The 12,169-nt window shown below is 40.1% G+C and overlaps 1 protein-coding gene across 1 annotated transcript in view; it reads right to left on the reverse strand.

Moving 5' to 3' along the window:
* Window positions 1-9,517, reverse strand: part of cables2b (Cdk5 and Abl enzyme substrate 2b) — a 46,413-nt gene extending 36,896 nt beyond the window's left edge. Inside the window, exon 1 of the mRNA XM_085393205.1 lies at window positions 8,850-9,517. Coding sequence (XP_085249331.1) covers window positions 8,850-9,457 — 608 coding nt within the window. The 5' untranslated portion in view covers window positions 9,458-9,517. The remainder of the gene's footprint in view (window positions 1-8,849) is intronic.
* Between the last annotated feature and the right edge of the window lie 2,652 nt (window positions 9,518-12,169).

The raw sequence follows: 12,169 nt of genomic DNA on the forward strand, positions 1-12,169 counted from the left end.
CGAAAAAGCACCATCACCTCGTTTTTAATGCTCCTCAGCAGCACAAAATTCTGAGTAGGCTGACACGCTCACTTTAAATTACCTACAAAAACCCTTCGGTGACTTTGCTCAGTCGGTGCTCTGTAAGTCTCTGCTCCTTTTTTCTCCCTCAGACAGAGAAATTCTTCCAGGACAGCTGGAGAGCGATATAAAGAAATGTAAAACCTAAGGTTTAGATTAAAGCTCGGTTAAATTTAATCATGAATTAGATTATGTCATTACATGCTTTACGCCCTTTCAGACTGTGTCCTAATAAATGTTTTGGTTTAGTTCAGTTGAAACTTCACACTGTCCTAAATTCCAAAAAAAAAGCAGCAATAAAACTGTAAAAGAAAAAAATCTTTTATGCCTTCTGAACTGAATTATCTTGTTTCATTTTTGAGCTCAAACATAAAGTCATTATGTAATATAATCAAAACTAAGAAGCTGGATATCAGCTGAACTGTTTTTGTGCTCTGTTGTGCAGTAAATTCAACAGTATTATTCAACAAATGATGGATGCATCCAATTTCAAAATATCACGTACATGCATTTATTCATGCATCTGTCATACGCTCATAAAAGAGCAACCAGCATTTTCATAATACTGCAAAATTACAGCTAGAAGAACAGAGAAAGTCCACGAGGAGAGCATCAAGTAGGGTTGACTGATCTGATCCATAATTACATGGATCAAAACCACAATACGTTCACACACTGGATGCAGTTCACATCCTGATTTTGCCATTTATTTCGTAAACAGAAACCAGCATGGTGCTGATTTCTGATCAGAAATTTCACAATCGAATCAGAGTGAAAACAATGCAAGACGGGCCCTTTAGGCTGAAAAGACATGGTTTGTATCCAGAAATTAGAAGAATATACAAACATCCAGACCAGAACAGGGACACCGGCTGAACCAGAAACAAGCAGACCACAAGCATTAAAAAGGCTTACACAAAGCACGTCTCCAATTGTGTCGATTTATTGCACCGCAACTGAGTAAGTGTGCCAAAAACGTAAAAGCCTGATAAAATGAGTAAAACTGGAGCCGTGTGAGTAGTAATTATTAATGCAAAACTAACCATGTGTGACATCATTTTAACTCAATTTTTGGAGAGATTTGAGATACAATGAAGTGGAATTCTGCCCTAAAGGGCCGTCGTATGATCTCAAGATATTGCCCACTGCTGACCCAATGTTAATTTTTTTCTGTGTATTTTATTTCCCCCCTGAAACCCTTAGTTTCCACATAAAAATAAGTATATTGCATGTATTGCACATCACAAAGCAACCACTACATATATAGACATCATAAATCGGTTCTGTTTGTGTTTGTTATTCACCATTTCCTGACCAAAAACAGGCAAACGGCTGTTGATATAACAACTGCAGCGTGATAAACTGCATACTACCAAGTACAGTGGGAGTATAACAAACCTTGCCACTTACTTGCAATGGAGACACCGGCAAAACGGAGGGAAAAGCAACAGTGACAGGCAGTCACATGAAATTAGCTGTGGGAGCAGACAGTTTGAGAAAAGCAAAAGTGCAAGTGAGTGCACTGCCAGATAACTCCACTTTGCTGTAACCAGCCGATCTGCAAACATTACAATAAGCACCTCCAAGTCTAAGGTCATGGCTCTTAAGCAGAAAAGTGTGTTTACGAAGAATCTCCGGGCCGCCGTTCACAAGCAGAGGACAGGAAAAAGTGACTGCAGCAGCGTCTGCAGAGATGTGGATGTATTACCATTGTGTTTTGGTGAAGAGAGAGCTGAGTGGGAAGGTCAAGCTGTCGTTTTACTGGTTAACACAAAACAGGTGCCGAAAATATGGCCTGTGCATATGCATCATGTGTGAAAGATATGGATCAAACCATGAGCAAGCAGTGATACACAGCCCCACCAACCATGCATGAAAGCCTGTTAAAACTAGTCTTCAATATCATGCACACATGACTGGAAACCCACTGTCGGAAAGAAAGAAAGATGCTTAAGTTCCTCCAGATATCAAATATCAAAAAGCTCCTTGAACAGAGTGAAGGTGTATCAAAACAGCAGCAGTGAAAGTGTGTTAGCTAACAGCTAAGTGTCCTTACTCTGTAACAGAGTGTCAGTTTCACAGTTTGTTCACTCAGCAGGCAAATGAAGTGGTTGGCTAGCTGGCTGGCAGCACTTCACACACACTGAACCTCAAGGCTAAACAGAGTGCGACTGATGGTCATGTCTGATGATGGCCAACTTCATCACACCAGGAAGAGTCTAGGTGAGAAGAACAGTGTGTTTAAAACCAGGCCCAGCAACCAATGAACACAGGAAACTCAACATTTGTTATGTGTTCAGCAGCTCTTTGAGCCCCAAATCTGCAGAACAGTTTCCCTCCTAAACCAGCGAGTGGATTATTGGTGGGAATCGGATCAAAGTTTAATGACTTACATGGGGAACTGGGTTCCTGCTGCAGCGAGCGAGTGAGCAGCGCTTCAGCCCGAGTGTAGAAAGTGTTTCAGCATTAATAAATGATTACTGCACTAATTTAAAGACATGGTTACAGTAACAAGCTAAGTGCTTTGTTGCACTGTTAGGGGGCACTGTTCTACGAATGCAGCTAAAGGTTGCAGACGAAAGCAAAGGTTGAAAGGCCTCAAAGAGAGCTTGAAAATATGAGACATAAAATAAAAATTGGAATTGTGGCACTAATTATGAAAACATCACTTGTTTCTTAATACAATATTTATGGCATATGGCACATATGCCAAAAATGGGAATTTTATGCATAATGTTATGTCTGCTGATATAAAGTTATAAACTGATCATTCCTGTCCCGTATTCAGACCTGCTACCTTAATGGTAACAAAAGGCTAACGCTACTGTTGGGTAGCTAATGTTAACGCTGTGCTGGCCAGATTGCCATTTACAGCTGTTTAATTGTATTGTATATTTTACCAACGTCAGTATTGTTGAAATGGGAGTTTTACTCAGTGTTGTGAACATTAACTAGAGAGGGGAGGGCTGTGTGAAGCTGCCTGTCATGAGGAGGAGGCGAAGACAGCACTGCTGACAAAAAAAAAAAAATAGATTAAAATAAATAATAAAGTAATGATGAAATCTGATTTTTTAATCATTTACTTAATTTAACAGAAACTTGTACACACAATAAATTAAAAAAAATATCTGATAAACACTTCAAACTATCTTTCTATCCTCCTGTCCGTGGTTTTATTTGATCCTTTGTTTACTTCCTCACACTTCATGACCATCAAAAATGATAATAATGTGGTCAAATCAAATCAAATGAAGTTTATCCTCACATCGCACACTCTTGACATCACAGACCAATATTAGGTGTGTAAATTTTACTCATTAATATTATTGGCAGCCCACTTGCTGGGAAAAATAATAAAACACTGTAAGTGCATCATCACAGTAAATTAATCAAATCCTCACACAACAGGAGCTGCAGCTGAAGGCTGGTGCAGCAGTCTGACTGATGAGCTGTTATCTGCTGGTAATTTCCCAGCCTGTTGTTAGGTGTAAATAGGTTAAGCGGTGTTTATCGCTGCGTGGCTGGCATTCTCTGGGTCTGAAGCGCTGCCAACATGATGACGATGCTGATCCATCCATCAGCACTCACGCAGGATCAGCGTGTATGAACCGCTGCCAGGTGAGAATGCATCATAAACACACAAACTCCCTGTCACTCAAGAAAAAATTAAATAACTAAATAAAAAACACACACAGGCTTTATGTTAAGAAATTCATCTCTCACTTTCATTGCTGCTGCAACTTTCTTTTTATCCAGCTCATTTCCATCTGTTTTTGTAGGCATGTCTGAATTCCCCCCTCTTTCAGGAAGAGAAACATAAGTAGAGCAGTAAACACCTCACTGAAACCGACTGGGGGTTACTGTGGTACAGAAGGCAGCTCGTCTTCGGCACGTCTGTTGGTGGTTTTAACCGTTTCTGGGTTCATATCCTGCCTACAAAGCCGCTGGCTTCTACAGCTGGCTACCACAGTCATCAGAGTCAACTAAAACGAGCCAGGGTTGAAAAATAAAAGCCAAGTGAAAAATAAAAAAAGTACACATTTAAAATTAAAACTCTAAAAAGAAATAAAACCCAACTAATAAAACAAAATAAAGAGTACATTACCAGTCAAAGATTTTGGAACACCCCAATTTTTCCAGTTTTTATTGAAAATTATGCAGTTTAATGTGTCATTGCACTCTGAAAAAAGCATAACACAAATAAGCAATTGGAGTTAAAAAAGAACTCATTGAATCAATTTATAGACCAAAATATATTCTACAGCTTTCACACATCAAAGTAGTCAAATGTGTCTACTTTGATGTGTCACCTTTGGCAGATATTGCTCCTTCTTCCTGGGGTAGTTCTGGTCTAGCCTGGTTATCTTTTGGGTGGCTGTAGCTCAGGTGGTAGAGCGGGTCACCTACTCACCGGAAGGTCGGTGGTTCGATCCCAGGCTCCTCCAGTCTACATGCCAAATATCCTTGGGCAAGATACCCCATGTTTGCTTACTGGTGGTGGTCAGGGGGCCTGGTGGTGCCAGTGTCCGGCAGCCTCGGCTCTGTCAATGTAGCTTGCCATTACCTGAATGACTGAATGCAGTGTAAAGGGCTTTGGGGTCCTTAGGGACTAAGTAAACCCATTTTGTGGTTCCTGAAAAAGGCCTTTGTGTATAATTCTGAAATGTACATTATTTTTCAGTTTTGTGTAACCTTACCTTTTTTAACCTCTGGCATTTCACAGCTTATCATTGTACCATTTCAAGGTATTCATTGGACTTGAATGACTTGAATTGCAATAAATAACTAGAAAATTGGGGTGTTCTAACCGGTAGTGTATAAAGGACCTTACTTTAGCTTTAGGCTTTGCTAATAGAGTAAAATTTGCCAACACATGAAGAAAATTGTTGGTAATTATGCTTTAGCGCGTTACACAATGCAGGTCCTCTTGAAGCTAACCACGACTCTCTTCATTCTTTTCAAGTAGTAGATCAACTTAAAACATGCATGAGGAAAGTGCACTTATTTGGTTTCATTTTATGTCAATGAAACCAAATAATAAACTTATTGAGAAATAAACTTTCTCAATGCAAGTAATTTATCTTCTACAGTTTGTTCACCTATGGTGTACCACAAGGTTCAATCTTAGGTCATATTTGATTCACGCACTCTTAATACACGATTTAATTTTAAGGACATAGTTTTGTACTTTGTATAGATTCATTTTGTTTTTGCTGTTCTTTTTAAAATGTACTTTAAGAAGTTTATTGTGCAGTAAAAATAAGGGCAAAGTTTAGGCTATTTTTATTTGGCCTGTTTTCCAAAAAATAATTATTCAGATACATTATACATAGGGGTGGGTTTTGATTATTGATTAAAATCGATTCTAGCTTGGATAACGTGATATCGATTCATTAAAATCTTGAATCGATTTTTAAATATACATTTATTTTGCCCTCAGGTTAAACCTCACAAAATTTCAACAACCACCAAACAGCTAAAACAGTAAATGAGAGCAGGAACACGGATTCTGCACAAAGACGTAAACACAAAGCGCGGACCCGCCGACGCATCAAATCATTGAGATGTCGCCTTTCTCACCCGACGGCACGGACACGGTCGGGGATGAAAGCTGACAGCTTGCTGATTCTGATCCATCGGCGGGTCCGTGCCTTGTGTTTACGTAATTTTTGCGCTGATTCTGAAGCTGCAGGTTTTACTTCTCTCCAATATGAATTCCCTCTGACTTTTGCTGTTTTGCTTCCAGCATGATAAAAATCACACTTCATGCAAAGCGCGCTGTCTCTGTGTGTGTGTACTTCAAGGACAGTTTCCCGTCTAAAAATCTGTTTTCTGCATTATTCGCTTGCTTATTACGCGCAAGTCTACCGTTGTTTACAGCGCTGTCGGACGCTGTTTTTTCCTTTGCCTACGTCCGACAAGAAAGCCTCATTTCTGCCGTTCAATAGGCTACTGAACAAATTTAAACTTATGTAAATTATGCAAAACGCTCAGCTGTGTCTCTAATAAAACCTCTGTAACTCTTCTCTGCTTCACTTCAGCAGCATCAGGTAATGTTCATGAGGTGATTCATGGTTTTCTTTCGTTTTTGATCTACTGCAGAATATTTGTATAAAATCGCAGGCCAGGAAAATCACCTTCATGTTTTTCTGTTTTTATCCTCAGCTACTTTGACACAAAGACATCTGCTGTGATGCTCACACCTTGGATAAAGTCTCACAAGTGTCAGCTTTCTTTTTATAGACAAAAAATATGGAAATGTTGATGCGTTATCTGAATTATAATATTTCTGACTGTCTGAGGCAAAATTTTACCGATTTGAATAGAATCAAATCAAATCGTGGATCGAATCGATTCTAGAAATCAGTGACGATACCCAGCCCTAATTATACAAGTACTCAAATTGTTAGCTTATAACCATCTAAATACATGTTACTGTAGTGTACATAACAATGTCATAATAAAATTATTCAACTAGACTCAAAACAAATCCCGTGCCAACATGTTCTTGTCAGTCTTAAAACTTATTGTCACTTTAAATAGCTACAGTATCATTATCATCATCACTTTGACCTTCAGAGAAATTTTATCCTTGAAGTTGAGGTCAGAGGTCAAATGTGACATGATGTTGTAAATCTTTATTTTCAACATTCAGAAAGTACTGTATAAACACCACAAGTGTAAGAATGATAGTTTCTAAGTTATAAAGCTTCCTGTCCATTTTCTGCCAGTTTAAGCTGATTTTGAAGACAAATATTAAAGGACTGCTGATATGGCCCCACTCTGCACCTCTACAAAGTTTTATCAGAATTCAATCAATACTTTTCGAGCCATGTTTACAGACTGAAAAACATACACACAAACCCTACCAAAAACATAACCTTCTCAAGGGAGAAAAAAAAAACAGATAAGCCTGCCCATAAACCTGGTGAACAACACATAAACAACGACGATCTTGAGAATAAAAACAGTACTTTCACACTAAGACCTCGAGGTTTGATTCAACATCTGCCAGAAAATGCTGAGGATTTTCTATGAGTCTGTGGTGGCCAGTGCGATCCTCTATGCTGTTGCATGCTGGGGGAGCAGGCTGAGGGTCGCAGATGCCAACAGACTTAATAAACTGATCCATAAGGCCAGCAATGTTGTGGGGATGGAGCTGGACTCCCTCAAGGTGGTGTCGGAGAGGCGGATGCTGTCCAAGATAAAGACAATGTTGGATAACACCTCCCACCCACTCCATGACATGTTGGTCAGTCACAGGAGCTCGTTCAGTGAGAGACTGAGATTACCGAAAAGCACCACTGAACGACACAGGAAATCATTCCTGCCTGTGGCCATCTCCCTGTACAACGCATCCACTTAACACACTGTTTGCTGCTACAACTACACGTTTCTTTTCCAAATATTTATTTATAAGTGACTTATGTATGTATGTATGTATGTATATATATGTATATATTGTACTATTCTTAGTTAGCGTATTGTCTGTCTTGTCTTAATGTTGGTTTATAATGGAGCACTGTAACAAAAAATAATTTCCCCCAGGGATCAATAAAGTATTCTGATTCTGATTCTGATGATTATAACACCTTGAACAGGTTACTCTCACGACTTTGATTAGTTCAGAACGCAGCAGTGCAGCTTTTTCCTGGTTTTAGCAAACATCACATCACTCAAGTCTTGGCTTCCTGCACATTTTAGAATTGATTTTAAGATTTTGCCCTTCCCATTTAAACCACAGATCTGGGTCTAGGCCCAGGCTACACTGCAGTGCAACCCTTACAGCTCCAAAGTCCAGACTTAAATCTAAAGGTGACCCTGCTTTTTTTCATCAGGACCCTTTGGCTTTTAACTAACTGCCCGGGGAGATAAGGGTCAAGAAGTCAGGAACCTTCTTTAAATCGCTTCTTAAAACACATTTTGTTTATAGGTCTTTTTTAGGTATAGGTTTTATTTTATAGGTTATCAACTTTCAATTTGTTTTGTTTATTATCTGTGTTGCAGGCTCTTGGGTACCCTAACTGGGATGTCTGCATGAGAGTGAGTCAAGAGTTTGCTACACCTATGTTGGAATAGTTAAAAAGACAAAACCTCACACTGTTACTCCGGTAACTAACTGAAACTAAATTAGACAGAAACCAAAAATAGGAAACAAAATAAGAACAAAAGCTCGTTTTTAAATGCCAGCCGTTTCCCACGCAATGCAACCTAGTTAAAGACATAAACAACACTGTCACCACATGTCTTGTTTCTTCTAGGAAAGGATATTACGCCACTAAATGAAAAAATGCAAGCGTGAGTCTGATGTCATTAAATGCTGGTGGTATTGGGTTTTCAGTAGTTTGCGTCCCAAATTCAACTGCTATGAGTCCTGTACTACACAAGCTCTTGCTCTGAGTTCACGGTTACCTCCAGGCAGCAACACTAACCGTGAATTTGTTGCATCGTGACCGCTGACACGTCCTAAAACGTCCTTAAATGTCTGAGGAGTGAGTGGACCGGAGCAAAAGTAGCTGAACTCACACATCAACTCTGGGATCACCAGCTCACATTCAGCATGAAATGTCGGTGCTTCAGTTTGTGAACAAGAAAGACTGTTTCGAGTCAAAGTCAAACTAAACTACTCCGGCTACAGTCTACCTGCCGAGCTGGTCTCCCTGTTAACTTTCAGGTGTTGTTTAAAGGGGAATACCGACGACAAACATGCAAATTCAAGCTTGAAAGCCAGGCTCAGATGGCACCGCTCACCCGATTAGAGAACAGAAACGCCGCCGTATATATCTCACCTTTGTCGCGGCTCTGAGGACACCGAGTTACAGCTTTGAACCGACAGCAAAGTGGACGACTTCCGCGGTCCCACCGGCGACGGCAGCAGGCTGGTGTTGGAAGGGGACGCCGAGAGCAGGTTACTGTTCCCGGAGGAAGGAAACGAGCCTCTGCGACACTCCAGCAACACCTCGGTGCTCCCCACATCGTTGAAGTCCGTGTCCGACGGCAGGACGAGAATCGGCGGCACGGTGGTGAGTCCCGTTCTCGGTGCCGCGGAATGAGTGACTGTCCCGCTGCTTACGGAAGCTGGTACATTAGAGAATGTCCCGTAGCTACTACTGTTGCCGGTATCCGGACACAAACCGGCTGCAGCCCCCGCCGCAGAGCTGGAGTCTGCTCCCTCCGAGTCGTTGTGTTTGTGGTGCCGGGTTCCTTGATTTTCAGCGGAATTACTCTGGACTGGCCGGCCGTCCAGGGAGATGTTACTGAGAAACAAAAGAGCCGCTTGTCTCCGTCGAGAGTTCTCACGGTTCCTCCGGCTATGTTCTCTGTTAGCATGCGGTTTTTTGCCACTAACGGTGGCGGTAGTGACAGCGGTGTGCTGGCTGCAGGCAGCCGCCGCCATCGTCTCTGTCTCGGCCCCACTGAGGAAGTCGACTGAAGGATCAGCTAGAAACCTGCTACTGTCAAATCCCTTTTACCCGGCGCCAGACCGCTTTACGCCCTCCTGTGCTCTCATTGGTCCAGCTGGGGGAATACGTAATGACGTTTTGAGGCACGCTGTAAACAACAACATACTGTTGGTTAATAATGTGACTGTACTGACCATAAAAGGCTTGATGTACAACTGCAAAACAACAATAATAACAATAGAAATGGCATTTTTTAGAGACATTAGCTCTACATGCTGGGTTAAAAAAGTTCCAAAAGTAATTACATTACTTCTTAAGGTTTGTTTGCAATGATCAAATCTTTATTTGAGACTAATTAATCTACATTAATTAATTGTAAATTCTGCTTTGTTCATGTTAAATAACCTATAAAATAAAAAATACATCCGTAACCCTTGTTACAATCCAAAGAAACCCAACAAATATTTGTACAATTAAAAGCAGGATGTTGTTTTAATTTCCTGAGTTTAATATCTCCCCTCTCTTTTTTGTCCTTGCTCCTTTTCTTTTAGGTAACATCACTATTTCCTGCACTATCTATGTAATTCTTCTACACATCACCGCACAGTATGAGGGCTGCTGAGGCACTAACTGAGCTGTCATTGCAGCGTTGCCTGACTGCAGCTTTGATTGGCTGTTGGCACTTTGTTATGAAACCTCAGTGGATTTTCTTTGCACTGATCCCTGCAGTGACACCACCACTGGGCTAAGTGAACTTGGTCGGTGTGGCAGGACAACCACACTGTGAAGCATGACTGGTACCCTGCTAAATATAACCTGTAGGGCACAGGACACTGTAATCCTCACAGGCTTGGAGTTTGTCATCGTACACTAACCCTCCTGATCCCCTACATCTGCAGAGCAACCGATGAACTGCAACCAACCTTCCAGCTGAGTTAGAACAATAACAGGATGGAGATCCAAAGCTGATGTCATTTAAACTCAGCTCCATTTCACTGGAAATTCTTGTTGCAATTGCATGATATCATGTTATGTACAAAAACAATTATCCGAAACTCTAAAGCTTCACATTAGGGCTTGTAACAAAGACCAAAATATGCTGTAAGTTTATTTATGATAGGGCGTGTAATGTGTGCCACGAGTGCTTCAGTTGGTCTTGGAATTGATTCTCTTTGCATTCTTAGGACTAATGGAAATAAAACAATGTAAAAGTCGAGATGCTGGTGGTGAGTTTTGTGTAATATGTTCAAAATCTTCCTTAGGTCTTCAGCTGGGTTGAGATATGATTACAATGAAGGTCTTAGCAGACAATTCACATCCTTTTCTTTCTTGTCAACCATTCTGTGATGGCTCATTCCATATAGATCGAGACACTGTTATCCTGGAATGGACCACATCAGGACAGAGATCTTTCATCATAAAGGTGAACAGTTTTGCATTGATTTACAGAGTACCTTCCTTCTAAGGGACAAGTGGCTCAAAATTATACAGCACAACTCCTGCAGCAGCAAACTAGAGCCACCAGATCACCTTCCTGCATTTTTAAAGTAAAATCTAAAATAAATATCAACCCTTTTAAGCTACATTTTATTTTCATCCATACAGCAATTTAAGATAAATTATTATTATTATAACATTTGCTCAGTGAAGATCTAACAGAATTGTAGCTGTATATACGTTTGAAGGTCTTTTTAAGCCATTCATAAACAACTGCAGATCATCAGTTTCAACAAGTACACAAAATACAACATATTCAGATGTGTCACCAATTTGCAGAGGTCTGAAAGAAGACATAAACTGTCACCATCAGATGGTTAGAGGTAACCCAGATTTTCAGCTACCCGCATGGACAAGCCAAATGTTCTCTGGAGAAAGATTTTATGGTCAGATGAGACAAATATGGAAATATTTGGCCACAATGACACGAGGGATGTTTAGAGGAGTCAGGGTGAGACTTTCAAACCTCAGAACACTCTACCAGATGTCAGCTGTTTAGCCGCCAATGTCACTGATGCGCTGCACAAAAAGGATGAAATAATAAAAAAGCATGACAACGTCCTCCAAAATATGCAACTTCACCTCCGATTAGTTAGTTAGACAGTGAAAACATGGACACTGTTGGGTGTTGTAACAGGACAATGATCCCTGACACACATCAAAACTGTATGGATAAAGCAGGCTATCATTAAGCTCGCAAATCCCAGAATTCAGCCCTATTTTAAATTTCCAAATTTTAAAATCCACCAAACCAACCAATTTAAATAAAGTCTGTCAGGAAGAGTGTTTAAATATAAAGCTGGAATTATTCCAGAATCTTGTTGATGGCTACTAAAAGCATCTGGTGGAGGGAATTTAACCAAAGTGTGTCCGTAAATGTGTGGATGACATAAAAGTAACTTTGAAATCTAACTTTAATGTTGATATTTCTTCACACAGTACACACGTATTTTGGAAATAAAGTTCAGCAGTTGTTTCTAAAGCCTGTCTTGATAGCTTGATAGTTTTTTTTAATAATGCAATATCATCAAAGTGGCACATATTTAGTTTAAATAAGACAAACAGATAAAACAGCTGTTTCAAAAACTAATAATAAATTGGGCCTTTAAATTAATAATTTAACACGAAATCCTTTTTTTTTAAGCCAATTTAGCAAATTTGGTTACTAACAAAAACTTAAACACATCTTTTGGATTTGAGGGACTCAT

This window comes from Rhamphochromis longiceps, linkage group LG20, assembly GCF_057381845.1.
Source record: "Rhamphochromis longiceps isolate RC_006_pf linkage group LG20, R_longiceps_female_GT1.1, whole genome shotgun sequence".
Taxonomy (NCBI): Eukaryota; Metazoa; Chordata; class Actinopteri; order Cichliformes; family Cichlidae; genus Rhamphochromis; species Rhamphochromis longiceps.